This window comes from Ovis canadensis, chromosome 19, assembly GCF_042477335.2.
Source record: "Ovis canadensis isolate MfBH-ARS-UI-01 breed Bighorn chromosome 19, ARS-UI_OviCan_v2, whole genome shotgun sequence".
NCBI lineage: Eukaryota > Metazoa > Chordata > Mammalia > Artiodactyla > Bovidae > Ovis > Ovis canadensis.
Genome location: NC_091263.1, coordinates 17,525,576 through 17,553,322, shown reverse-complemented (window position 1 = coordinate 17,553,322; position 27,747 = coordinate 17,525,576). Strand labels below are relative to the sequence as shown.

General features: G+C 47.9%; 2 protein-coding genes across 2 annotated transcripts in view; one reads left to right on the top strand and one right to left on the bottom strand.

Annotated features, from left to right (window-relative positions):
• LOC138424409 (transcription factor SOX-9-like) overlaps nucleotides 1–7,729 on the bottom strand; it is an 844,838-nt gene extending 837,109 nt beyond the window's left edge. The window contains exon 1 of the mRNA XM_069561224.1: nucleotides 5,452–7,729. Coding sequence (XP_069417325.1) covers nucleotides 5,452–5,682 — 231 coding nt within the window. The 5' untranslated portion in view covers nucleotides 5,683–7,729. The remainder of the gene's footprint in view (nucleotides 1–5,451) is intronic.
• On the top strand, nucleotides 5,742–7,447 carry LOC138424411 (uncharacterized). The gene is made up of 2 exons (XM_069561225.1): nucleotides 5,742–6,146; nucleotides 7,327–7,447. Exons 1-2 carry the CDS (start codon nucleotides 5,768–5,770, stop codon nucleotides 7,359–7,361), a joined length of 414 nt encoding a protein of 137 aa, XP_069417326.1. The 5' UTR covers nucleotides 5,742–5,767; the 3' UTR covers nucleotides 7,362–7,447.
• Nucleotides 7,730–27,747: the final 20,018 nt, after the last annotated feature.

The following is a 27,747-nucleotide window of genomic DNA, read 5'->3' as shown; positions in this document are numbered from 1 at the left end:
TGAGGAAGGCCTGTTAAGACAACTTTCCATGGATTCTGCTCATCGGAGTGACAGAAAGGGAACAAAAAGAGTTGGAATTTACTCTTCTTATGTCTGTGCCCTCAGAAGACCATTCATCATTCTCTATTACTCGGAGCTTCTGAGAGTCCCTGGCTTCAGGATTTCCCCAAAATCAGTTTTATCAATTTTACTTTGATCCCCTGATTATCTTGCAATCTTACCAGAAAATACCTTTTTGCTCAAATTAAAGTCAGTTTCTGTTGCTTGCAATCAAAGAGTCCTAAAAGGTACAACTTTTCATCTCAATTATTTCTTTAAGCCTTAAAATTTGCCACCTACTGCTTCTAAGAAACCACAAATGTAATGAGTAAAAGCCAGGCAACCCACTTGCTCTATTATTGTCTTGCATGTACCCCTGGGACCTGGGCTAGGAGCCAGGATCATCCCTCCTGGTCCTCCTTGGCTTTCCTGACGAGAGACTCACAGTCTATTGACAAGACAGGATAACGGATATTATTTTCCAGAGTCCTGCCCACCAGGAAAAGACTGGGGAATACTTCAAGATCCACAAAGTCAGAAACTAGTGTGATTGTAGAACAGTGTGTCTGTATCATTTCCAGTCCCACAACCCTTTGGGAAACCGAAAACTCTAGATGGACTTGGCCCCAACTCCTTCTCTACAGATCCATGGACCACAACAGCAACAATAATCATCATTATAACTGCTGAGCAATCAGTAGCTATGATGCTCTGAATCAAGAACTTTGCATGTTTTATTTCAGTTAACCCATACAGTGACCATCAGTGTGGGCACTATTATTACCCTATTTTAAAGATGAAGAGACAGATTTAAAAAGGGTAGGATTGAGAGCTTCCCTGGTGGTCTGGTGGCTAAGACTACATGTTCCCAATGCCAGAGGTCACAGTCCCATCCCTGGTAAGGGAACTAGATTCCACATGTCACAACTTAAGACCCAATGCAGCCAAAATAAAAAAAATAAATACAAAATTTTTAAAAAGATGTTTAAAAAGTAGGATCTTCTCTGAGGTTAGCAGCTAGTGAAAGGCAGAGCCAAGATCAAATGTGGTCTTTGTGATTTCAATCTTCATCAGAAAGCCCACAATGATCACAGTGGTATCCTGCCTAATATGGGCAGGTTTCTGCTTCTGTGCTTGAAATCAGAGTTCTCCTGGCGGGCACAAGGCAGAAAAGAGAAGGCTTCCACTACCCTTCTTGCCAGGAGCAAACACCCACGGGGTTAAACATCAGAGTGAACTGTCCTGATTTTATCCATTGCCTCTTCTCAACTTGCCACTTGAGACTCTGCTGTCCCTCTGTGTACTGACAAACCCTGTCTTACCAGGAGCAGGAATGCTTTTCAGGACAAAACAGAGAAGCAGGCTATCACTCCCCACAAGTTCACATCACTCAAGAGCTTTGCCAAAGTTGTAACTCCCCCAGGGCTCAGGGCAATGCGGTGCAGAGCCCAGGGACCTCAGTCTAGGACTCTAGGAGCTGATCCTCCCTGCCAGGAACAGGGCAAACGGTTAGCCTGAGGCTAAATCTAGCTCTTAAAAACCCCTTCAAAGACACTTTCAACTGTTAAAAAAAAGTGCCAAGTCCTAGGAGGATAGAATGAAAAACACTGACATGTTACACCTTCGTTCAACAAAGCTGGATGAGATTAGCTAACAGTATCGCGTTCGTGTTAATTTCTCTATTGTAATATACAAGTCATGGTTAAGTAGGATATGAACATTAGGGAAGGTTGGTACAGGGAACTCCTGGTCTTATCTTTGCAACTTTCCTATAAATTATTTCAAAACAAAAGGCTCTAAAAAATGGACTGGATCACAGACTCCCCACAGCATCCGCTGTGAGACTGACGATTTAGGTCAGTGTCACTGATGGGACGCAGGACGGTGAGTATCTTGGGTTATGTCCATCAGTGAAGTATCACTGGGAGCAATAGCATGGATCTCTCCAGCCCAAATTACAAGAATAACATTTCCTGCACACCAAGCCTGCAATGAGAGCTGAACACAAAAGAGTTTGGTCAGGATATCTCATAGCAGGGCCATAAATACACACTTCTATACAGAACATCACAGTAAATGGTTTGTGTGTGTGGAAGAGAGAGAGAGAAGTGAGGTGAGAGAGGAATGCATGAAGCCAAAGCAGACAAGAAAGGATCATTTATACCACTCCCCTGGGGTCAGTGGAAGAACCCACACATTTGTGAAAGCAACTTGGTAACATGGATAGAGAAAGGAACCCGGGGGTTAGTCCTCAATACAAGGAAATTTTCAAGAAACTTTTCCAAACAAAGTTTGGGAAATACCTATCCGAAAGTTACTGAGCACAAGCAAAGCATTTCAGAAAGGTTTTAAAAGCCACTAAAGGAATGGAACGTGATAGCCTAAGGAAACTCTGCAAGAAAGTTTTGAGAATAGTCCCATCCACAGTCGAGACCGGAGGTCTCTGACTCTGAGGGACTGCTTAATCTTCGTCTGCAAGACTGGAAGAAAAGAGCTTGCCCAGGTGAGGGAAACTCCTTTCAGACACGAGGAAGAGGTTCTTGAGGTGATGACTGAGGAAACCTCTACCCAGGTGCCCACAGGGGTCACCGCTTTATCTCTGGACATGACCACCAGAAGAGGAGACTGCCTTTTCCAGGGCTCAAGGTAAGCCTGCCTTCAAGCCCAGGGGACTGGCTGATTTAGGGTCCTCCCCAATGCATGGACTCAGAGCCTACACAGCATGCAGCTGCCACAGCATCTCCCTGAAGAGCAGCTGCTAGAGAGGAATTAGGCCTTGTTATTCTAGAAGCAGAAAGCACCCGTCACGTCATGAATTCTGGTGCAAAAAAATCCCCTGACTGATCCAGTTTTCTAACCTTCCTTCCTATTTCAGAGACTTTCAGAAGACGCAGGACCTGAACCTGCAGTTTCGGAGACAAGCAGGTCTGGCATGAAGCTCTGACTTCTTTTCCAAGAAGACAACTGGGGTAAACTCAGGAGAAAATAAAAGCATGGCCCCAGGATCTTGAAATAAATGCCCTGCACTTTGGGGGTGGGGGAAGATTTAAAATAAATAATACAGTATTCAAAATTCATTTATTACACTCATAAACAAGAAGCAAAAATAACCATCCAATACATTATATTTGTACATTACTGTGTTTAAATCCTACTGTGATTGTCTCCCCAGTTTCACCCCAAGCAGCTACCACATTCCACTTTATCCTAGTTTGTCTTCCATTTATATCTGAGCAGAATAATTTGATCAGACACCCAAAAATGCTTCCCGCTAATGAAACCAGGATTTGCTAAGAAAAACCAATGTATAACCTGCCTTGGTAGACATCAAAGACAGAAAGAGTTAGTCATCAAAGTCTCAGACACAGCCACCACCCTCAGATCTTAGAAGGACTGGTAAAGAGGGTCGCAGAGAGCAGCGAAGGCTTAACTCAGCTGATTTCTGGGTAAAGAGAAGGGTGGCAACATGATTTTTTAAGGCAAACACCTGGAGGCAAAAAAAAAAAAAAAAAAAGAGTATTTGTTTCCACCACAAGAAACTGCAGACATACAGAAAGTCAGTCACATCAGTGGAATACTCAAATTTCTGCACATGCTAATTAGTGACATGTAATCAACCCACTTTCCGTCCTCTCTTCACCTACTCTAGCATATATCACGCACGGGCTTCCTCACTCCCCACAACCCGCAGAACATCATACAGCTTGCGCGGCGCATCAGAGGGAAACAAATAAGCAGGGATTTTTTGCTGATGGCAGGAATTTCTCATGCTCGGGGCATATGAACCAGCAAGGTGGAAATGGCAACACAGGCTGTATATTTTAATGACTGCCCACATCTATTTTGCAAAAGAGACTTACAGTTCAATTAGATAACACGCTGCTCAGTTATGGTTATTTCATGAAACTGAGTACAGTCATTTCATGTGGTAAATATGCAGTCATGACAGAATTAGATATTCATCGAATCAAATATGACTGAAAAGTTGAGGACATTAGAATATTAAAATTCCTCATAGTTCAGCAATGTAACTCCTATACGCATCACCCTGGCCCAGTCTAGAGTGTGTTCAAATGCCAGTTCCTTGGGAGAATGTCATGTTAAGTTACAATATAGAATTTCCTAGATAAACCATAATCTCAAGCCTTAGCTCAGTAATCCAAATACAAAACAAAATTTTGAAGATGTGCAAATAAAACCCTGTTAAGGGGAGCCAGTCTCCAAGTACAGAGAGGCATCATCCAATGTGATCCCAGCATATTTGGATGTTGTTTAGTCCACTCACACCTTCGGAAAGGTGCAACCGAAGCCCAGGCAATCTCCAAGGAGGAACACATTATGACTTGAGTTCTTTTCTCACCAGGAACAGGGGCTGTTTTCTTGAACACTTCCTCAAGTGAGCCACAGTTAGAAAGTATTTCCACTGACTCCTCTTTGGTTCCAATATTCTAATTTGTTGAACCAACTTTTCCCCAACATTTGCAGCCACTTTCAAAATGTATTAAGAAACACATGTACAGACTTTGCCGAGACATGACTGGCCGACACCAGTGTTCACAAAACTCAACTCCAAGTGTGCAGGGAGAAAAAACACCCTGCTCAGGGACCAGGCTGGAACTACACTCTAAGAACGTTACTGCAAGGCATTATTTTCTATGCCACTTTCTCTCCTTTACAATTTTTTCAACAGGAAAAAACATCAGCACCAGAGAAAAGCATTTGAGCCATTTCTTCCTGGAACCCAATTACCTGAGGATCTCCTCTCTCCACAGTCAGTAGCCTCTATCCTCGGGTCTACAATGACACAGCAGGGCTACAAAAGGTGTCCAGGGCTCACCTGCTGCCAGGCCCCTGGTCCCTGCCCTTCCCAGGCACGAGGATGCCAGGGGAGGAGCAAAGCAGGACCTCTAGCTTGGAGCTGGGTGAGGCAGAGCTCTCCCTTCTGCAGAGAGCCAAACTTTGCTCCCATCGTTGTCATCTTTAGGTTGATGTCACCTCCCTACAAGGAGTCTCGGAAGCACTTGGCAGCTCCAGAAAACACGCTTCGCTTTGACCTAGATCATCCGCACAAGCCTTGGCTACACGGTGTGGGCGAGCACCGGTCCTCAACCCCGCTCTCCCGGGATGCTGCGCCCTGCCTGGCATCACATCGCCTGGACCAGGAGACTTTTCTCTGCACAAACACTTGACTACGGAAACCAGGACGGACTTTGCACACGCCTTCCAGGTCAGAAAGTCACTCTCACCCACCGATCCCACATCATCTCACGCCTTCCCCACATCTGCAACCCCCACTGCCACCCCCACCTGGACGAGAGAGGGGGTGGGGAGTGGAGGGGTTAGAGTGACAGCTATTACCAGAGCGTCTTGGTTTTGTTCACAAGGTGTCACAGCGCCAACGCGGGGACCTACCTTGCTCTCGCCCTTGTCGCCGCTGGGTCTCGCCTCGGGATCGTCGCTGTCCTCTGCGCCGCCGGCACTCTCTCCGAGCGGTTCATCCGGAGCCGGATGCTGCGGAGGCAGCGGCGGGGGCTGGGGTTGGGGCTGGGGCGGCTGTGACGGCGCCTGGCAGGCTCCTCCAGCCCCCTGGGAGCGGGGGATGGGCTCCGGGCGCGGAGAAACTCCCTCCACATCCATCTCCATCTTCCCATTCACTGGAGGGCAAGACAAAAGCGGAGCGCAGACTTGGCAGCGGCGCCCGGCGGCGGCTTAGCTGCCCGCGGCACGCATGGCTCGCCGAGGAGGGGCCGCCTCTTGCGCGCCCTCCCTCCCGCCAGCCTTCGCCCGCGCGCCCCGCAGCTCTGCTCGCTGCTTGGCTCGGGCACCGGCAGCGCCGGCCCGGGGAGCGCGAGCAGCGGGGGCTGCGCGTCCTCGGAGTGGTGGCCTTCGGGCGCCCCCGGCAGTCCCGCTAAGCCGAGCGCATCCCGGCGGTGGCGACGCCTCCCAGCCGCGCGCCCAGCCCGGCCTCCAGATCCTCGGCGCTTTCCAGCCTCTCCGGGGGCCCCTCGGCGTCTCCCCTCCCCTCCGCCTCGGAACAAAGTTACTGGAAGAACAATCGCGTCTCCGGGACCCGCTGGCGAAACTGTCGGGAGAGGGGCCGGTCAGGTGTAAGTGAAACCCACCGCCCCCCCCCCCCCCCCCCCCCCCAGCCCTGCCCAGGCTCCGACCCCTCACCCCGCCCTCTCCGGGCGAGGCAGGCAGGGCTTGGCGACCCGTGCCGGGCGACGGCGGAGCCCTGGGAGGAGGGGAGCCGGCGGGGGGCTGGCGGCCAGGGCCCCCACCCCAAGCCCGGGTGACCCCCGCCGCCACAGCGGCCTGGGCCCCTCCCCCGCTCCCTCCCGCGGCCGCGCCTGTCCCCAGGGTCACCCCTCCCGCGCACAGAGCACCCCCGCGCTCCCGTGGCCCCAAGCCGCCCTCAGCGCCGGAGGGCGAGGACCGGCAGGCGGTGGCAGAGGCCAGGCGGCAGTCCACCTACCCTCGCCTCCACCGGGTCGCGGGCGGCACCCGCAAGGGGTGAGGTCCCGCGCCCGGGGCGAGGGCGCGAGTCTGGCGGCTAGCCTGAGTTCCACGTAAAGGTCTGCAGCGGAGGGGTGGGCGATGGGAGGGTAGTGGGGGCGGGGGGTGTGCGGAGAGAGAGAGGCGAGGGGTCGCGGCGGGCATTGGCCGCCAGGTGCCCCCGTGGGTGCCAGCTTCCAGTCACCCCTCTGCGCTGGAAGGGCGCCCGGCCCCAGGCAGGGATCCGCCGAGGGGCGGGGACCCCGGGCGGGCGGTGAGCTGCATCTGTAAATCTAGAGAGAGGGATGGGGAGGACAAGGATATTCTTAGGAATTCTTAGAGCGGGGCTCACCGACAGTCAGCTGATTAGGAGGACTTCTACACTAACACTCCCTGGTCCTGGGGAGCAGTTTACAACTCCACAGGAACTGCCAAGGCCAAGGCGACTCTGCATGCGCAGAAGGGACCTTCCAGAAGCTGTGGAGAGAAGTAGAGGATTATTAAGAAGCTGTTTAATAGTAAATAGAGCTATTATTCCGGGCTTTGAGTTCCATAATGCCCCCACATGGATCAGCAGATAATGAACTCTCCGTGCATTTCTAAGTGGAGCTTGGCTTCCCCCACCACCCCCACCCCATATATGATGTATCACAGACTATGCTTGCCTCCTGAAACTGGAAAGTTTGTGACGGCTTTGCATTCCTTAAAGACAACTTTGACAATTTCAAGACACACCGTCCAGACAGACAGTGGCAGTGAGACGGACATCCTATGTCTTATCCCTCCGCGCAGCTGCTTCATCTGACTCTACATATGATAGAAGCTAGTGAAGTGAAGTCGCTCATCGCGTCCGACTCTTTGCGACCCCATGGACTGTGGCCTGTCATGTTCCTCTGTCCATGGGATTTTCCAGGCAAGAATACTGGAGTGGGTTGCCAACTGCCCCTTTAATCAGTGCACACAGTCAATCTGGATAATGCAATGTGAATGTGCTTTTGAAAAGAAAAGTTTAGGGGTGAAATTATTCTTTTTCTTCAGAATTATGAAAAATTAGACTTCAAGCTCATTTTCTAAATTGGGAGTTTGTTCAAAATAACACGGGCTTGCTTAAGTCTGACATTCGCTATACTTTGTAAGTGACATTATGACCTCTCATGCGATAATGTGCCAGCCAAGAAAATACAGAGCTTCTGCCTTTAAAGAAGTCACTCTCCCTTTCCTCCCCAGTACATTGTAATCAATCAATCCTTATAGTATTTTTATAATGGTAAATTAGATGATCTGTGTAAAGTGCTTAGCAGAGTGCCTTAGGGCATAGGGAACACTCAGTGCCTGTTTTACTGAAAATAGTAAGATGATAGAAATTCACCACGAGCAATCCTCTGAGGATCTTGATTTAGGAAGAAGAAATTGCCAGTTTAATTAATCTTTTTTCTATAAATTATTCTAAAAGATATTTAGGATCTTCAAAGAATGAAGCCCCTTCTGAAGGCAGGAAGAAAGTCAGTGGTATTCTGTGCAACAAAGTTCTAAATTTGACAGATTTTCCTTTTACGTTGTAGAAATAAAAATTTATACATCAGTTCCAACAGGAGCTGGAATAACTGGCTGGAAGGTGGTTATTCTTCCATGCTTGTTACTTCCAAAATGTGTTTGTGAACTTCAATGAAGAGCAAATCAAAACAAAGATACAATACTTCGACTGAATTTGTTCCAGATTTAGGCAAGTGCTTATACAGGCTCCCATTGTTAAAGGTAAATATTTTTCCTTTCTCTGCCCTTCTATTTTTTGGGGGACACAGATTTTTTTTTTTTTTTTGCGTCTGTCATAAGTAAATACGGGCTCAGAAAATATATTACATTTCAAAACTGTTGATTGCACCTAATTATGCATGTAAATTGCTACTTCAAGCTTGCAGACAGCTTGCAACATTTTGAAAATTTTGCCCTGGTAGTCATCTGAGGTATTTATGTTACTATTTTGCTTTTGCCTTAAATGACTTCACTTCCCCACAAGCTTTCCATTAATGATGGAGCTATGAATAATTCTGACCTTTTGGTATCTTTCTTTTGGATGATTCAAGTGAGCAAATCAGCACTTTCAACAAAATCACCATTATTATTGTTTATACCAGACCACTTGATTTTTTGAATCACTGAAATGAGATTTACAAGGTGTCCTGAAGAGTCATCTAGTCTTTTGTTACTCAAAATGTCATCAACAGACAAGCCGCGTCCCACCACCTGTACTGTTTGAAATACTGGCTCTCGGGCCTGGTCCTAGGCTGACAGCATCAGGGTCTACATTTTAACACAACTTCTTCAAGTGATCCTTACCACAATCCCTACCAATCAAGTCTGAGAAGTGCTGATCTAACACACAGCATAGCTGTCCTTTCTCCTTTATAATTCTTTGGCACTGTTCCTCTAAAATACCACTTGGAAAGAAAAACACAATATGAGATGCATTTTTGTTTTGGTCAAGACATTACAGTCCCTTCTTACTCTCCCCTCACCACCGAGGATCTGAGACCTGAATGCTTCATGATGAAAAATTACATCAAATAAAAATGAACCTATGCTGTATATCTCTGGTAATGAATTAGAACTGTATACTTTTCTAAAATCAAAAAATGAACTAACCTAAAAGGGGACTTCTACTTTACCTTGAATAACCATTAAATGCAAACTTGTGGAACTTAGTCCTTAAAAACTTGGTTAATTCTTGACTTCGGACGTGGAAGTCCAGTGTCCACTCTGCTGGTATTATTGACTGGTACCTTCTTTTACAATGCAGGCAGAAACCACCGTTGGTGCCTGCGCCATGACTGTCAAAGCTACAATAATTAGGTGTGCAAATGGACTAAATTATATGCCATAATATTTTTAGAAATTAACAGCTTATTGCTTTAAAAACACTTTTTTAAAGCACATGTACACAGATCAATAAATGGTTACTTTTAAAGGCTACCTGGAACAGTGTTCTCACCTGTAATGAACATGAAATTATCAGGCAAATGTCCCTGGAAGGCAGATTAGAACTCAGCAGGATGGGCGCCTAAGAATCTGCATCTCTAACAAACTCCCAGATGAGGCCAGTGTTTCTGGTCCTCAGACCTAATAGACTTGCTTTGCCTCCATCAACAGTTCTCAAATTTTAATCAGTTGGCGAGCTTTTTAAAGTCTTCAGTGACTAGATTACACTCCAGACAAGTTAAAATAGAACCTCTGGGGTTGAGTTCTAGGTCTCAGGGGTGTTTGGACCCCAGCTGATGATGACATGCAGCCAGGACTGGGAATCAGTGATGGCGATCTGTGCTTCTTCAACTGCCATTTCCAAGGCCAAGGCGGCAGCATCTCTCCAGGGGATGGATCAGAATGCTGACTCTCGGGCACCACTCCAGCCCAACCGGGTCAGTCTCTGCACTCCGAGCTCTCCAAGTGGTGCCTCCGCACATCTCAGGTTTGAGAAGCACAGCTCTAGTGTAGCCCATGGGCCATGGGGATGGCACGCCAATAGCTACAAACTGATGGTAACTCCTTCCCACTTGGCTCTTCACAGATCATCACATGTGCCCAGCAGCTTTCAGGTAAAGTTCCCGTTGAGGAGAGAAATCCGCAAGCATCCCCGGGTGTTCCAACAACCCTGTGGTCAGCAGTGCTGTTCAGCAGGACTTCCAACAATGACAGAAATGTGCTGTGTCTGTGCTCTTCGATAAGCTGCCACTGGTCACTGTGGCTCCAGGATGGCCCTCGTGACCGGGAAACTTTCTGTTTTCACTGGAGTTCATTTGATTGCTCTAAATGTAAATGGCCTCCTGTGGTTGCTGCCCACCCCCCGTCCCGACTCCCTTTACTGGACAGAGCAGCTCCAGAGTCATCACCCTTCCTCAGCCCTTTTTCAAATTCCCAGGTTGAACCCAGGCTCCCCCCCAACCCCGCAGCTTGTGTACTTATTAATCCCCAGTGAATGCGCTGAGATGACAAACATCTGCCTCGCTGCCTCATCTGCATAATAAGTAACATTATGCTTATTATTTTGAATGAGAGGAGTTTAACTTGAATTAAATCCCATCAAAAGTTGTCAAAACCTTTTTCATAGTATTCATAATCACGTAGCTTGAATTTTACAGCCTTTTCAAACAGCAGCAGACATGGGGCGCGTTTAGAACTGCCTTGAGAAAAAGAGACAAAAAGTTGCAAATGGATTCAGGGTATAAGACACAGAAAGACACCCCCTCCCTCAGCATTTTATTGGTGCACCTCAGGAAGTTCCTTAAATTCTGAGGGTGTCTGTGTTGAAAATAAATACCAAGATTCCTCTCGCAATGGATGATGAGATACAAAGGAAGGCTCAAGGAGTCAAGGAGCCAGAGGATGGCGAATGAAATTCAAACTAGAAATGCACTCAGGGACGTCCCCGGCAGCCCAGTGGTTAAGACTTCATTTTCCAACGCAGGGAGTGCGGGTTTGATCTAGTCAGGAAACGAAGATCCCACAGGCAGAAAAACCAAGACATGAAACAGAAGCAATATTGTACAAACTCATTAAAAGATTTTTTTTTAAAAAAGGAAAATAAATCCACTCAATAGCTACCTTGAATGTGACTATCTAATCTGTGGAATCAATGGGCAGGGAGATGGGAGGGGCAGTGAGGGGACAAAAATACACATAGTTTGAAACAGGCACCAGCTCCAGCCTTTCTTTCTCCAGGCTGAGAAGATCAGCACAACCACCCACATTCATAACAGCACCACCTCCAGGCAGGCTCCCAGGAACCTCATGAAAGGGGCAGTGATCAAGAAAGAGATAATTCAGGGGACATGATTTTAACTGACACATCTCAGAAAACAAATAGCAAATCCCTACTTAACAGGGAGGAGGATATTGTTAAACTAAAGTCAGCTCTTCCCTTTGCTTGAGAAAGTGAGTTAACACAAGCTGCCTCATACCAAGAGGCCAACACCAGGAAGACATTTCATTATCTCTGCCTTGCCAGCTACTGGTCTGGTATCATGTGATGTAAGATTATGGCCACAAAGAAACGTGTAGCCAAGGGCAACAGCCTCAGTGCTGAGGATGGTCACTTCTTAGCAACCGAAACCAATAAATAGAGAAACTCCAGGGGACTCCAGACAACAGGCTTTCGGAAGTTTGGCCATTCAGCACTCACCCTGACCCTCATTCAGGCACATAAGCCCCCTGCCCTCACCCAGGCTCTCCATGCCTTCACAAATGGAGGGTGAGTTTCTTCATTATCCACATCAATCCAGCTCAGAAGAGAGTGGCAACAGCAACAATGAAAGAAGAAAATATTCACTCCCTTCACTGGTGGCCTAAAATCCTGTGTTCACATAGCTCCACAGAGACCCTGCCTAACAATATAGTGAATTGAAATTAAGTCACAAGCCCCAGTTGTTGTTTTAGGCAATGTTCGGAGGATTCTACATCCTTCACTTGCCCAAACACATGCATTTTTCTTGGCTAAATTTACAGGTTTCGTCTATGAACATAAGAAAGCCCAGGGATTTGGGACTTTGACCTGAAAACATTCCAGGAGATTGCAGTATTAAGAGCAGAGGCCCAGGGACTTCCCTGTTGGTCCAGTGGTTAAGAATCCACCTTCAAATGCAGGGGATGCAGGTTTGATCCCTGACTGGGGAACTAAGACCCCACATGCTTCAGAGCAACTAAGCCTCCACAATGAAACTAGAGAAACCCAGGTGCGGTAACTACTCAGGCCATGCACCGCAACTCAGAGGGCCCACGCACGGCATCTAGAGAACCCACACACCACAGCTAGAGAAAGCCTGCATGCTGCAACAAAGACCTATGCAGACAAAAAAAAAAAAAAAAAAGTGTAACTAATAGCAAAGGCCCAGCAATACGGAGGCAAGTCAGCTGAGAAGAGGGTCTGTGTGTCTTCCTGTCGCTTGTACAGAATAACAGCTTTGCTGAGTTGGTTCTAAACTTGACCAGTACCAGAATACCCCTTTACTACTGATGAATCTGGGTGGGAGGAGGGAGCTGGTGTTTGTAGACAGGTGATCGTATTGATGCTTTTGAACTGTGGTGCTGGAGAAGACTCTTGAGAGTCTCTTGGACTGCAAGGAGATTCAACCAGTCCATCCTAAAGGAGATCAGTCCTGAATATTCATTGGAAAGACTGATGCAGAAGCTGAAGCTCCAATACTTTGGCCACCTGATGCGAAGAACTGACTCATTGGGAAAAACCCTGATCCTGGGAAAGATTGAAGGCAGGAGGAGAAGGGGATGACAGAGGATGAGATGGTTGGATGGCATCACCGACTCGATGGATATGAGTTTCAGCAAGCTCCAGGAACTGGTGATGGGCAGGGAGGCCTGGCGTGCTGCAGTCCATGGGGTCTCAAAGAGTCAGACATGGCTGAGTGACTGAACTGAACTGAAATCTGGACCAGACAGGACACATCCACCCAATCAGACACCTCTCCTGGAGCAGAGAGAGGAGGAGAGTAGAGGCTGCAGGAGTGCATTATAAACTCCCTATGCCTGGAAAGAACCCTCAGAAGAAAAGAAGTGTTAATTCCCCCAGATGAACTCAGACTCACTCTCAGTTCCAGGTCCTGTCTCCCGGCCCCCTCACTGCCAGGTGCCCAGGTGGGAAAGCTCTGGGAGCCCACCCTGCACAGCTCCTCTTCCCGCCTCTGACGTCCCTCACTGGTCCTGGGGGTCCCCAGACCACCATCAGCTCTGCCAGCCCCACTCCCCTCAACTGTAGAACTCATTTACCGAGTGTTAGACATGATTGGTCAGAATTAACATTCGTCATGCCAGGCTCTCAGGAATTACACTCCTGCCCTCGTCCGCATTAGCATCAGACCCATATCAACTTGAGCAAACCAGAAATTTCACGGAGGTGTAAAGCTGGCAGAGGTGATGCTCTAGCAAGTGCCTTTTATCTTACAAGTGCCTAATAAATATTACATTTTCATAATTTGGCTTTTTAAATCAGAAATTATCTTTCATTCCCTCACATGGCTTATTTTAGAAGACGCACCTAATGCAGTGCCCTGCACATGGTGAGGACTAAATAAATGTTTGAGAATGAATATTAAAAACCTTGTACGTGAAGGCTTAAAAATGACTTTGCATCTCATCTTGGAAAATTTAGTCTTCAGAAAAGTAAGAAAAGAGACTGTTGGAAACTGTGCTTTCACCGTGGACTTCCAGTGGTCACGTTTGTGTCAATGTCACTGAACCACTGCAAGTGGGTAAGTCACTGCAACTTGGCACAGGGACCTTGTCTGAGTCTCCATCTCCATTTTTCGTGAATTGAGGAACTGGAAAGCCCTTTCAGCCAAAAGACTCTGAGATAACAGCAGTAGATATTTTCTGACCAATTAACTGCACACTGACTGGATCCACTAACCCAGGGATGGGGAATCCCTCTGTAGCTTCTAATGATACACGTTCATTTTCACCTATTAAGTAGCCAGTCTCATATAACTAAATCACTTTGCAGTACACCTGAAACTAACACAGCAGTGTAAATCAACTCTACTCCAGTATAAAATTAAAAGTTTTTTAAAATAGCAAGCCTCTTCCCTCATTTCTAGGCATGGCGGTTGGTCTCTGAGTCATCATGTCCTTTAGCTGCACTGTTGCTCTTCGTTTCAGAACCAGAGTATAAGTAACATGTGCAGCTACAGTAATAATCAGGTAAGACATTTGGGGAATCAGGAATTTAAATGCAGATATGAAACATGGGAAACAATCCACAGAGACAGCAATAAACAGAATAAGCGAGTTCACAGGGAAACCCAGTATTGTGTGGGTGATGACCAGCAATACTCAGCTTAATGTATCTCCAGAGAAAAGAGAAGGACCACTCACAGTGAGAAAATTGAAATCTCACTGGGTGATGTACACCTTTACAACAGTGCACACGTCTCTTAAGAATATCCTATAGCTTAGAAATGAAGGCCTTAAATGAGCACAAACTGCTGCTTCTGGCTTCTCTTTCAGGACGCAGGCTGCCGGCCCTCTGCTCTGTGGGCACGGTTGTGTTACATGTCGCTGGTCACTGGCCCCGTGCAGCCCCTGCCTAAACCAGTGCCTTTCTGGCTTCTGATCTGAGCTGCCCCATGTTTCACACCGAACATCCCAGGAAGCTCCTCGGTCTTTGTTCCCTCCGTGTCCTCTGACTGTCCCATCACAACTGTCCTTCTCACTCTTCTTTCCCTCCCCATCATCAAGAGACCTGTTCTCCATGTGACCTTTCTTCAGAGAGCTCACAAAACGTCCTTATCTTGGGGAACGGCATCCCTGTCAATCACCAGAAAGACCCAGCAGAGCATCAGGCATCAATAGGCGGCATCTCTTTTAATGACCCTGCCATCTCTCTGCAGAGCCATTATAAGCCTCATGTTGTGCCCAGGGGAACTCGGGTTCTGACAGAATGGGTAGCAGGACTAAAGCAGCACCCAGGTGGGGCAGAATAAGAGCTTGCACCCAGGCCTGCCTGACTCGCGTCACGGTCCTCCCGCACACCTGTGCATGTCCACGATCAGTGAGCTCGGTGCCCCACAGGGAAGAGTCGCTTGCGTCACTCTCACACCTGCAGTGCACACAGAGCCAGGCGGCAGTGACGCTCCACGGACCATGAGTCACGTGGCTTGGCTGGGCGCTCGGGGGCGGTGGCCATGACTGGGACCTCACTGGGAGCTGCTTGGGCTTCCTCACAGCACAGAGGCCGGCTTCCAAGAGCAAGGAGCCTCCTGGAAGGAGGGGGACACAGAGCATCTTTATGAGTGGGTCACAGTGTCACTCCTGTGGTGTTCCGCTGGTCAGGCAAACACAAAGCACCCCCAGCTCCAAGGGGAGGCTGCAGAGACACCAGCTGCCAATGATGTGAGAAGGGACTATAGGACAAGTGGAGACCCTGTGGCAGCTGTCAGTGGGAAAAACAAGCTGCTGCTTCAGGATTCCTATACAAAGCCCACCTATCAATTTAAACTTTTATCTCTAAGCCCCGACATCTCTGCTGGAGCCAGTTCCAGAGTTCTGACTGTCTACTGGAATTTTTCAAAATAAAAATTCACAAAGCACTTTGTTAAAACCAGCTCTTAGTTGGTCTTCATAATTTGCATGAGCAGCTCTGCTCTTCCTCATCACCAGCACTGACCAGCTCACCTGAAGCTTGCCTCCTCTGTTTCTGGCTCCTGACAGGTAGGTGCCTGGTTGTATTTCTCCTACTTATCAAAGAGCTTTTCATTAAGAAAATGGCAATCCACTGCAATATTCTTGCCTGGGAAGTCCATGGACGGAGGAGCCTGGTGGGCTATAGTCCATGGGGTTGCAAACAGTCAGATCGGATTCAACAATGTGGAATTGGCCTTGCCTTGGTATCATCAGTTAGTGGTAGAGATTCAATAGGGTACACACACAGAGTAGGTTGCCATTTCCTCCTCCAGGGAATCTTCCCAACCCAGGGACCGAAGGGTTGGGAAGATCCCCTGGAGAAGGGAAAGGCTACCCACTCAAGTATTCTGGCCTGGAGAATTCCATGGACTGTATAGTACATGGGGTCGAAAAGAGTCAGACACGACTGACTTTTACTTCCAGATACATATATAATATACTGTCTTTGCTCTCAAATAATTTTGAGACTTATGCAGAAAAAAATAGACAAATCAACACAGTTACTACAGTTACAGACAAATCACAGGTACTACACGCATTCAGTTCAGTTCAGTTCAGTTCAGTCGCTCAGTCGTGTCCAACTCTTTGCGACCCCGTGAATCGCAGCACGCCAGGCGTCCCAGTCCATCCCCATCTCCCGGAGTTCACTCAGACTCACGTCCATCGAATCCATGATGCCATCCAGCCATCTCATCCTCTGCCGTCCCCTTCTCCTCCTGCCCCCAATCCCTCCCAGCATCAGAGTCTTTTCCAATGAGTCAACTCTTCGCATCAGGTGGCCAAAGTACTGGAGTTTCAGCTTTAGCAGCATTCCTTCCAAAGAAATCCCAGGGCTGATCTCCTTCAGAATGGACTGGTTGGATCTCCTTGCAGTCCAAGGGACTCTCAAGAGTCTTCTCCAACACCACAGTTCAAAAGCATCAATCCTTCGGTGCTCAGCCTTCTTCACAGTCCAACTCTCACATCCATACATGACCACAGGAAAAACCATAGCCTTGACTAGACGGACCTTAGTCGGCAAAGTAATGTCTCTGCTTTTGAATATACTATCTAGGTTGGTCATAACTTTTCTTCCAAGGAGTAAGCGTCTTTTAATTTCATGGCTGCAGTCATCATCTGCAGTGATTTTGGAGCCCCCAAAAATAAAGTCTGACGCTGTTTCTACTGTTTCCCCATCTATTTCCCATGAAGTGATGGGACCGGATGCCATGATCTTCATTTTCTGAATGTTGAGCTTTAAGCCAACTTTTTCACTCTCCTCTTTCACTTTCATCAAGAGGCTTTTTACTTCCTCTTCACTTTCTGCTATAAGGGTGGTGTCATCTGCATATCTGAGGTGATTGATATTTCTCCTGGCAATCTTGATTCCAGCTTGTGTTTCTTCCAGTCCAGCGTTTCTCATGATGTACTCTGCATAGAAGTTAAATAAGCAGGGTGACAATATACAGCCTTGACGTACTCCTTTTCCTATTTGGAACCAGTCTGTTGTTCCATGTTCAGTTCTAACTGTTGCTTCCTGACCTGCATACAGATTTCTCAAGAGGCAGGTCAGGTGGTCTGGTATTCCCATCTCTTTCAGAATTTTCCACAGTTAGATACCAAGTAAACTTGGAGGCTGAGGCTGCAAAGAAAACGCACACTGACCTAGACTTGGGTGAGTGAAAGGGAAAGGGATCAAGTTCTTATGGAATAGTATGAGTTTTGAGGAATAGTTTGAAGGAATAGTAGGAATTGTGGTCCATGTGAGCCTCACATTTACAAACAGAAATCAAAATGAAATGAAACAGACTGCCATTCAGCTCAGGATGATTTTAAGTTGATTGCCAAGAGACAGTCTCTGAAGCCTTGAATGACACCCAAAGTCAACCCTCTGATCAAATATATCTCTCTATGGACTCTACTTGAATGTGTCCAACCTGTAGAAGGTGAATTAATGTAATTGAGATTAACCAGCATCTCTGAGCATCGTCATGTTGGAAAATCAGTGTAGGGAGATTTTAAACATTTATTTTACAGAAATGGGAAGGGTTTTTTCAGTGATGGGGAAAGATGCTTCACGTGGGGTGCGTGCTCGAGCTTTGCCGGCTCCCTCTCACACGCGTTCCTCACCATGTCTGCCATACCCCCTGCTCTACCCACGTCACAGGAGGTGACGTGTCTGGACTCCCCACACACCATCTTAGCGTAAGCTGTGGTAGGCTGTGGAGAGCAAGCAGTGCAGGAGGTGGGCTTTGGGCTCTCTGCCTCTCCTCCTCCCCAGCCCCGGCCATCCACTGGGGCACACCTCCTCCCAGGGGCTTTGACTGCCTCCATGTAGCCCAGTTCTGGAGTAGGTAACACATCCTCCCCCAGGGCCTGCAGCCCAGACTGCACCTGCCTCCTGCCCTTGCCAACCTCCGCTGGCCTCAGCAAGCCTGGTCACCACCGCATAGCTGACACCTTCTACCACAGCCCCTTGTATCTGAAAGGCGGGGGTGGTGTCAGCTTTCCCGACTGGACCCTCACTGAGGAACTGAGCTAGCTGGTTTCAAAAGCTCCTTTTCCATTGTGGCGCAATGCACATCCCACAAAACTGCCTGCCTGAATCACAGTTACGTGCGCAGGTCAGTTGACACTGAGCACGTTCACATGGCTGTCCGACATTTATCCCATCCATCTCCAGAACTCTTATTTGCAAAACTGAAACTCTGTTCCCACTAAACACTGACCCCGCTCTCCTCTCCCCAGCCCCGACAATCGCCACTCTGCTCTGTACGAATCGGGCCACTCTGGGTCCCTCGGGTAAGCAGAACCGCACAATATGTGTCCTTCTGCGGATGGTGTATTTCTCTTAGCGCAGTGCAAGTTTCACCCATGTTGAAACTTCCTAAAGTTTCATCCGTGTTGTAGCAGGTGCCGAATTTCCCACCACTTTAAGAATAAACACTATTCGGCTGCATGTGCAGACCACACTTTGTGTCTCCATTCATCTGCAGATGGATACTTGGCTAACGCTGCTCAGAACACACATATACAAATACGTGAGTCCCCGATTTCAGCTCTTCTGGGCCTACACCCAGGAGCAGAATTGCCGGATCATATGGTAATCCTTATTTTTTGAAGACCCACCAGATTGCTTTCCACGGTGGCTGCACCATGCCGCATCCTCACGGACAGCACACAGCGTTCTAGTTTCTCCACGTCCTCGCAAACAGTTGGTATTAATGTCTTCTGTCTTTTGGAGAGTAGCCATCATAACGGGTGTGCGAAGTTATCTCATGGTGCTCTGCAGCTCATCTGGATATCAGAGCAACTGGCTCTCAGTGGCAGAAATCATTGACTCAGCCTTGTCCTCTAATCCTATACTGAGTAATAAGTAGGATTTCTGCATTAAGCCCACTGATCCTCTAGTTTTCATTACAAGTTTAAATAAGAGACTTGCCAGCGTCCAGCAAACTTCAGCTCCACCAGCAGCTGAAGCTCTGGGAGGATTTCAGTGTGAGACGGCTCTTCTCCAATTCCACGTTGGCCACTCTGTGACCTTGGACAACTCAGCCTGGTTTCTCTCCCACCTCAGTTTTGTCACCATTGTGAATCATAACCCCTGCCTTTGTACAGCTCCAAGAATTATATTTTCCCTACATATTTACTTTTATTCCATATTCTTAGTTTTAAATATTTGATGCTTCATATCTCAGTAGCTTGTTTAGATAGTTAAAACTGCATATGCTTTTGTTGACACAGTATCAATAAAAAGAACTGAAAATGTGCACATGGCTTTCCCTGGTGGCAAAGCTTCAGAGAGGTGATTAATTAAGAGTACAAGGCCCTGACGCCTGACAATATAATTTCAAATCTTAACTCCACCACCAGTAAGTGTGTGCCTTTAGAGAGTTACGTCAGTTATTACATTTCTCTGGGCCTTGATTTCCCTACCTGTAACATGGGCATAAAAATAGTTCCTGTATCTTTGGGTTGTTGTGGGGGTGAAATGAAAAAAATATGTCGAGCTCTTACTTTTCACATTGATAAATGTACATGAGGAATAATCAGGCTCCATTTTAATTGAAAATTTAAAATCTTAATGGACCCATTCTTGAAAGAGCCCTTGAAACTCTTCATCCCACAGAGAGGACTCTGGTGCAGGGATATTAAGACCCATCGATAAATGATGCTTCTGCCCCTATCTGCCACTCCCACCTGCCCTTCCCAAAGTCCAGGGTGCGTGTAATGTGGTGTCAAGTTGGGTGGCCTGTCGGTGTGGACTGGGCCAGCTGCAGGGGCCTGCCTACCCTCACTGTGCCCAACTGGCAGGACTGCACAGGGTGTTGCCTTTTGTGTAGTCAGAAGTCTAGACTTTGATTAGCAACCCACTACAGAGCCAACAGCAGTCTTCTTTCAAGGGCAGCACTTTTGTTCAATCACAGTCCAAAACCCCCAGGAGAGTACAGTGAGCCTGCCTCATTCACTTCTTCTCTGAGAGGGAGACCAAAGCATAATATCTACCTTATGGCTTCATTCATTCATCCTGCAAAACCTTCTGAGGCCTGTCCAGGCACTAAATAAAGATACCAGAGATACAAAAATGCAAGACACAGGTCTAGCCCTCCAGGAACTTGAGGGGCTGACCACCAGCCCAAGATATGGGGGGAACATGGGGGTCAGCGAGGAAGTGACGGCTGGGCCAACACAGGAAGGCTGAGAGGCCTTAACAAGGAAGAATAACATGGAGGGGTGTGCTTTCCAAGAGGACAGCGAGCATGGATGGTGAGAGTGGCAGGGCACAATGCAGGCACCCGCACAGGCGCAGGAGGGACAGGGGGTGGACCCCAAGGTCGGCTGCATCCAGATCATGAAGGCACACCCGTGCCAGGTAATGCGTCCAGACATTAGGCCACGCCTGCTGCGGTCGGGGGGCATGGTGGTGTTTTCCGCTGGAACTCAAAGAGTCAGGAGATTCTATGACCACTCTGTGGAGAAGGGAAGACCGAAATGCAGAGAAACCAACTAACACACCACAGCAGTTTCAGAAACAAGATTCTAAGTAAGTCAAGTGGCCACAGAAATGAAGGAAAAGCTTTGGATCATAAATCAGAATTAGAAAATATGGCCAACAGGACTGGGTAAGTCATTAGATGTACTTGTTTCTTCTAAATTAAGAGTTCAAGGTCACTGAGCAAATTACAAATACGCTTGGGCCACCTGTGAAGACACCAGGCTAGATTTCAAAAGCTGGTCAAAGGAGGAGCAAAATCTATGTGCCCATTGTCAGATTTCAACCAAAGCTGCCTTGCTGTGCCATCAGCTATGCACTGAATATAGGAGACCAATAAATTCACTGTTGAGGAGAGAAAAGGAAAACCCATACCTTCAACATGGGGCTTCCCTGGTGGCTCAGATGGTTAAGAATCTGCCTGCAAAGCAGGAGACCTGGGTTCAATCCCTGGGTTGGGGAGATCCCCTAGAGGAGGAAATGGCAACCCACTCAAATATTCTTGAACGGAGAATTCCACAGACAGAGGAGCCTGGTGGGCTATAGTTCATGGGGTCACAAAGTGTCACACACTACTGAGCAACTAACTTTCAACATGGGGCACATTTTTGCCTCTGAGTTTACAGTGTTGCTCATTCTGAAGCTTGGCTAGAGTCCTTTGTCATGAAACTAAGTATAATTTTCTGTGTCAAACCTCAAACATCCAAGACTCTGTTTTCCACTGTCTTTAAGCAACTCTGCACTTAACCATGTCCAAGCAATGGAATTCATTGGTTCTATTTTTCCGTATTGCCAAATGAAATGTTCCCTAAACTCCTAGAATAACGCACACCAGTTCTTAAAACCCCTCCCGTGATGCAAACCACGCTCATAATCATGGTGACTCACTCCTGTGGCCAGGGGAGCCCCTCGCTCATGTTATGTGGAGAGCATGGCAAAACAGCCCTTGTACCAAAGGCATGGACATGCGCTGGATTGTATGGATGGAGACAACTGCTCTCTCGGAGGTCAAAGCAAGGTGAACTATACTAAATATAATTTGTTAAAGATCATGCTTCCCAGGTTCCAAATCTAATCATCTGCCATTCATAAATTAATAAATGAACTTTGGTTTGCAGTGGGAGAAATAATGACCCTGAACACCAATTATAGAAGACTTATCTTCACCATTCTCTGGCCTTACAGTTTGTATACAAAATCAGGATAAGGCAACCATTTTGAATTATATGATTAAAAGACACTATTACAGGACACAATTATCTTATGTTTTAATTTGCCGAGTTTAAAGAGGTCTTAGGGAGTGGATGAGTAGCCCTTTCCATGGTCAAGCATAGGTCACGTTTTGAGAAGACCTTTGGCAGGCTGCACTGTGGGTATCAGGTGACGGAAATCTGGAGTTGGAACCCAGTGAAACAACAAAGGAGATTAGGAGGGAAAGGTGGAGCCAGTTCAGGGCTGAAACCAGAGAGGAATATGAATTATCAGTTTCAGTAAAAATGTTTTGAGCTGCAAGTAACAAAAACACAACTCCACTATCTTAACACAAAGGGCATTTATTGGTCCATGGAACTAGAATGTCTGGCATTAATATAACTTCCTGGCACAGACTCAGGCGGGCACTGCTTAATTTATTCCTGATCTCCCAGATCCATCTTATCTGCCATAACATCTCTGTCCTCATCCTGGCTCCACAATGATTAGATTCCATTATGTCACACACCCTCCCAGGAATGAATCACCAGAGCCAACCAAGCGTGATAATCTGAGTGATGTAAGCCGATCCCATCCTGCCCTGGATCTGGGCTGGGGGTCCATTCCACCCAACCACACGCCTGCCACAGCAGAAGAGGGGCAAGCTGAATGCTGGACAGGAATCCACAATCACTGAGAGCAAGAGCAGCAGGTGAACCCAGGAGGAGGGAGCAAAGGGGCCTGAAAGCACAACAGTCACTGCAGCAGCATCAGAGTCAGCCCACCAGAGACCCTCATCCCAGAGCAAAACCAACAGGGATGGCGGGTTGACTGCATTCTTCTGCTGATGCGGGTGCCTGAGGACAACACCTTAGGGAGGATTGCCGCTAAGACCTCTATTCACCATAGTCACTTCCTGATTTTAATTATTAAGAAAAGAACAATGACAGTTATAATGCCAGAGAGCTCGCTGCAGTAAATCACTGCTCTAGAATAAGAAAGAGAGGCATTCATCCTTGCAAGCATCTAATGGACTATTTAGTAAATGTCTGCTCTTCAGGACAAAGCAGAACTCTGAAACGCTGAACATTTCATTAAATAAAACAGCTTGTTTCCTAAGAGCTGCACAATGTACATGGACAGAGTGTTCCAAGACCAATCCTTCACCACGGGAACAGGAAGTATACACAGTGTCGAGTCAGGGAGGGTCAGGGTCACAGCCACCAGGAAGGTGCACTTTACAGGGTGTCAAGATCTGAGGACCGAGTAGGGAGCAGAGTTCCCTGTGCTGGACAGTAGGTCCTATTTGGGAGGTTTGGTCCTATTAGTAGGTTTGGTAATCTATTTTATCTATAGCAGTGTGGGCTTGTCCATCCCAGTCTCCCAACCTATCTCTCTTGCCACGCTCCCCCCACCCCGGTAACCATAAATTCATTCTCTAAGTCTGTGAGTCTGTTTCTGTTTTATAAATCAGTCAGTTCAGTTCAGTCGCTCAGTCGTGTCCGACTCTTTGCGATCCCGTGAACCCCAGCACTCCAGGCCTCTCTGTCCATCACCAACTCCCGGAGTTCACTCAAACCCGTGTCCACTGAGTCGGTGATGCCATCCAACCATCTCATCCTCTGTCGTCCCCTTCCCCTCCTGCTTTCAATCTTTCCCAGCATCAGGGTCTTTTCCAATGAGTCAGCTCTTCGCATCAGGTGGCCAAAGTATTGGAGTTTCAGCTTCAGCATCAGTCCTTCCAATGTTTTGTAAATAAGTCATTTGTATCATTTTTTTTTTTAGATTCTACATCTAAGCAATACCTGAATCACTTTGCTGTCCACTTGAAACTAACACAATATTGTTAATCAACTATACTCCAGTATCAAATAAAAATAAAAGAACTGAGTGCAGATACCACTTGTTTCGTTAGTGTCAAGGAAGTCGATCTGAGAGCAAATCGATTAGTAAATATCCTGCAGAGTACTTGGCAAGTAGCAGGTCCGCAATAATGCTCATCAGATTAAAGTGTTCTTGAGCACCTCATGAGCATGCTGGCGGGCGTGGGCGGTCCTTTGGCCTCGTGAGCATGGTGGTGCGTGCAGGCAGTCCTTTGGCCCCGTGAGCATGGCGGCGGGTGCGGGCGGTCCTTTGGCCTCGTGAGCATGGTGGTGCGGGCGGGCGGTCCTTTGGCCTCGTGAGCATGGCAGCGGGCGCGGGCGGTCCTTCGGCTTTGTGAACATGGTGGCATTTGTGGGCGGTCCTTTGGCCTCGTGAGCATGCTGGCGGGTGCAGGCGGTCCTTTGGCAGGCCCCAGCCCTGGCCCTGGCCATCCACATTCTGGGGCCTGGCTTCTGGGATTACGAGCATCTGTGTGCTCAGGGCGGTGCTTGGTCTGCACGTGTGGCGGCTGGAGGTGCCAGGCGGTCCCTGTCCCTGTCAGCAGCCCCCCACCAGTGACGTGTGGGCACAGGAAGCAGCAGCGCCCCAGCTTCTGTGGCCCTGCACTCCTGGGTGGGGCAACTCTAGTCCACAGCCATCCTCAGCTGTCCTGAGCCCCCAGTGCCTGCGGCACTGACCTGCTCACTAATGCACATCTGGCATCCTTGCCTTCACTTTCTCACCTGCCCATCTCCTGTCAGTGCTTCCCAGGATCACCTCCCAAGTAAGCCCTTTGCTCTGGTGACCTTATCTCATGATCAGCCTCTGGAGGAACATAGCCTGTGATGCAGCCCCCCAACACTCATTTTTTTTTTCGTTCTACCTGAAAATTCAGAACCCTAATACTTGGGGGAGGGGGAGTAAGCCTAGCCCCAGAACGTGGACTGTTACTGGAATATGTCAAACAGGACAGTCTCATTTTCAGATTTTCTAGCCAACCTTGAACCGTAAGGGGACAGGGCAATCACCTTAGCCAACGAGACATAAGTGTAAAGCAGATGGAAGGGCTTCCCCAGTGGCTCAGAGGTAATGGATCTACTTGCGATGCAGAAGACTCAGGAGATACAGGTTCAGTCCCTGGGCCAAACCTGGGGAAGCTCTCAGTCTCCAGGGGAAGCTCCCCTGGAGAAGGGCGTGGCAATCCACTCCAGTGTTCTTGCCTGGAGAATCCCACGGACAGAGGAGCCTGTTGGGCCACAGTCCGTAGGGTCACAGAAGAGTCGAAGACGACTGAAGCGACTGAGCATGCGTGCAACACCACCAATAAAAAACAAACAAAAAACCTGAAAAGCAGATGGAAACCTTCTGGAAAAGCCTCTATTTTCCTGAGAAAATGTTGTAGATGTAACTGCCCTATTCTTGCCTCGAAAGTAACCTTGGTACTATGCGACACGTGCTACAACAAAGAGCTTCACAGCAAAGCATGCACTGCCCCATCCCTGCCCCTGCCATCCCGGCCCCAAACCAGACAGAGCAGCAGCCCATCTCAGAGCTGCAGCCCATCTCAGAGCCACTCCACCCATGACAGAAAGGAGAGCCCTGTTTGTTCAGGTCAGCTTCGCTCAGCTTCTGTTACGCGCAGCCCACCGCAGTCCTAACCTACATGAATACCTAACCGTATCAGGGTAGAAAGAGATCAAGGAACAACCCGTGACCGCTTCACTGAGGCGTGAAAACTAAGGTGTAAGACATTAGAACCTTTTCCTAAGATAATGGGGATGATGTGACAGTTTGTTCAAGCACAGGGTGAACAACTAGTTGGTACGGACTTGAGTGCAGTGTGTTCCGCCTTATTACAGAAGTTACCTACAACTAAAATTCCTGCCAAAAAAAGTCCTCTTTGTAAAATAATTAATTAATGTATGTATTTATTATTGATGTATTGGTGCTGCACAATCCCATACAAGTTGCAGGCACACAGCACAGGGATCCACAGTTCCCAAAGGTGACACCCTACCCACAGCCACTGCAAAACCCTAGACTGGCTGTATTCCCCACGCAGCAGGACACAGCCCTAGAGCTGGTTCCACACATGCTAGTTTGCACCTTCCAGTCCCCACCCACATTAGCCCCTCCCCACTTCCCTCTCCCCACTGGTAACCACTAGTTTCTTCTCTGTGAGTCTGGTTCTTTTCTGTTAAAAAATCCTCTTTTAAAATAATGTTATGCCAGTGCACTTGTTAAAGATGTGAGGGGACATTTTTAATCTCAGTGAGATGGAGGAACTGCTAGGGACTGAAGCTGGTGCCCTGGTCTCACCTTCAGTGATGCAATCAGTGGAAGGCTCCAGGACAGTCCCTCTGGAGTGAATGGCCAGTCATGCTGCTCAGAGCTGCAGACTCCGGTGAAGAGCCCTGCTCTCCACCCTCTCCTGCCCCCACTTACATGCAGGGATACGGGGACCACACTTGGGACTCCTTAGTCAACTGAGGAGCCTCAGCTGCCCTTGGGTCACGTCTCCAGGGAGGAAAGGAGGCTGCAATACTTCTAGCCACTCTCACTCTTGCTCTCCCCTAAAGTCCTAAAACTCCACCCTGTTTCACTAAAAGATGATTATGGCTGATTTTCTCAACCTGATACCCACTGTGCTTGTGGCCATTATAGAGCCAAGAGACATGGAACTAAGACATCCTGGAAGGACACCCCTCAGGTGTGCTCTGTGGCCCCTGACACATTGAGGGTGCCCAGGAGCAGAGAGGCAAGAGCAGGAACCCATCACAAAGCCAGGTAGAGAAGCTCCTTAGCATCAGGCAGGCCCTGGCCTCCACCCCTCCACGGCCCCCAACAATGCAAATGTGCCAGGGATGCTCTGGGAGGCGTATGGAATTGCGATGGGCTTAGATCCCCCTCCCCTGTGTAAGAGTGTGAGTCCGGTACATCTTGTTGATCTGGGAATGCAGTATCCTATGTGCTTTATTTCTCTGCCAATGAGGCCCTCATCCAATTTCAGAGACTCTTCGTGACACCCACTCGCTTTCTCAGAGGGTGACTTGGAATAACACGTACTTGGTGCAATTGGCTAAATCATTTCCATCCTCTTGCCAGCGGGTTCCAGGCACAGCAACCTGATCAGCCTCCTGGCCCTCTACATAAACCCCCCAAGTGACCCAGATAACCCACTTGGCTATGGTGCGACCCAGGCCCAGTTTACATCCGACCATCTGGTGACGGGGCTCCCCCAAGAGCAGCCCACGGGGGCCATCTGTTCTTGTGTCCTGCTGAAGGAGCTGAAGGTGGGGGCCAGCCTTGCACTACCAAGCCCCTCATTCCTTCGCGTGAATCACAGACATCCTGAAATGCTCTGTAATTTAGCTGTTCATGTCTGCGGAGCCTGCTTTGCATTCTCAGTGAACACATCATAATATTCAGAATGCAAATTAAACTTTATGGGTGCCATAACCTTGGCCATTTATTGCAGCGGATTCTGTAATTGCCTCATGTTGCTAATACCGCCAAGACTACTTTGGTGTTTTCTTTAAAAAAAAAAAAAAAAAAAAACTTTTGCAGCTGGAGCTGCAAAAAGAGATCCTGGTGTTTCTTTGCACAACATCTTAGGCTAATGGATTAGTTAAGGTCCTTTTGCTGTAAGCAACCAGACTTGGTCACAGTGAGAGATGGACAGTAAAACTGAAGGTAACATACATTAGTATCTTCAAGTTCAAGTGTATTTCTCAAGTACTTGAGGAATAAGCAGAGGTAACATTCTGAGGGAAAACAGGATTGCACCAAAACACGAGAGTCAGAAGAAAAAACACAAAAAGGTAAGTGTAAGGAGAGCTGGGGCCTACAAGCTATCTTAGAAGCTAAAGTTGTTTCTTTGAATAATTTGAACCACAAAGGCATCTCCAATTTTGTCCTGATTTTGAAGAAAAGCACTTAGCATTAGGATTATGGCCAGAGGAGAATTAAGAAAGTCAGGGCTACTGTTAACTTCAGTGACTCCT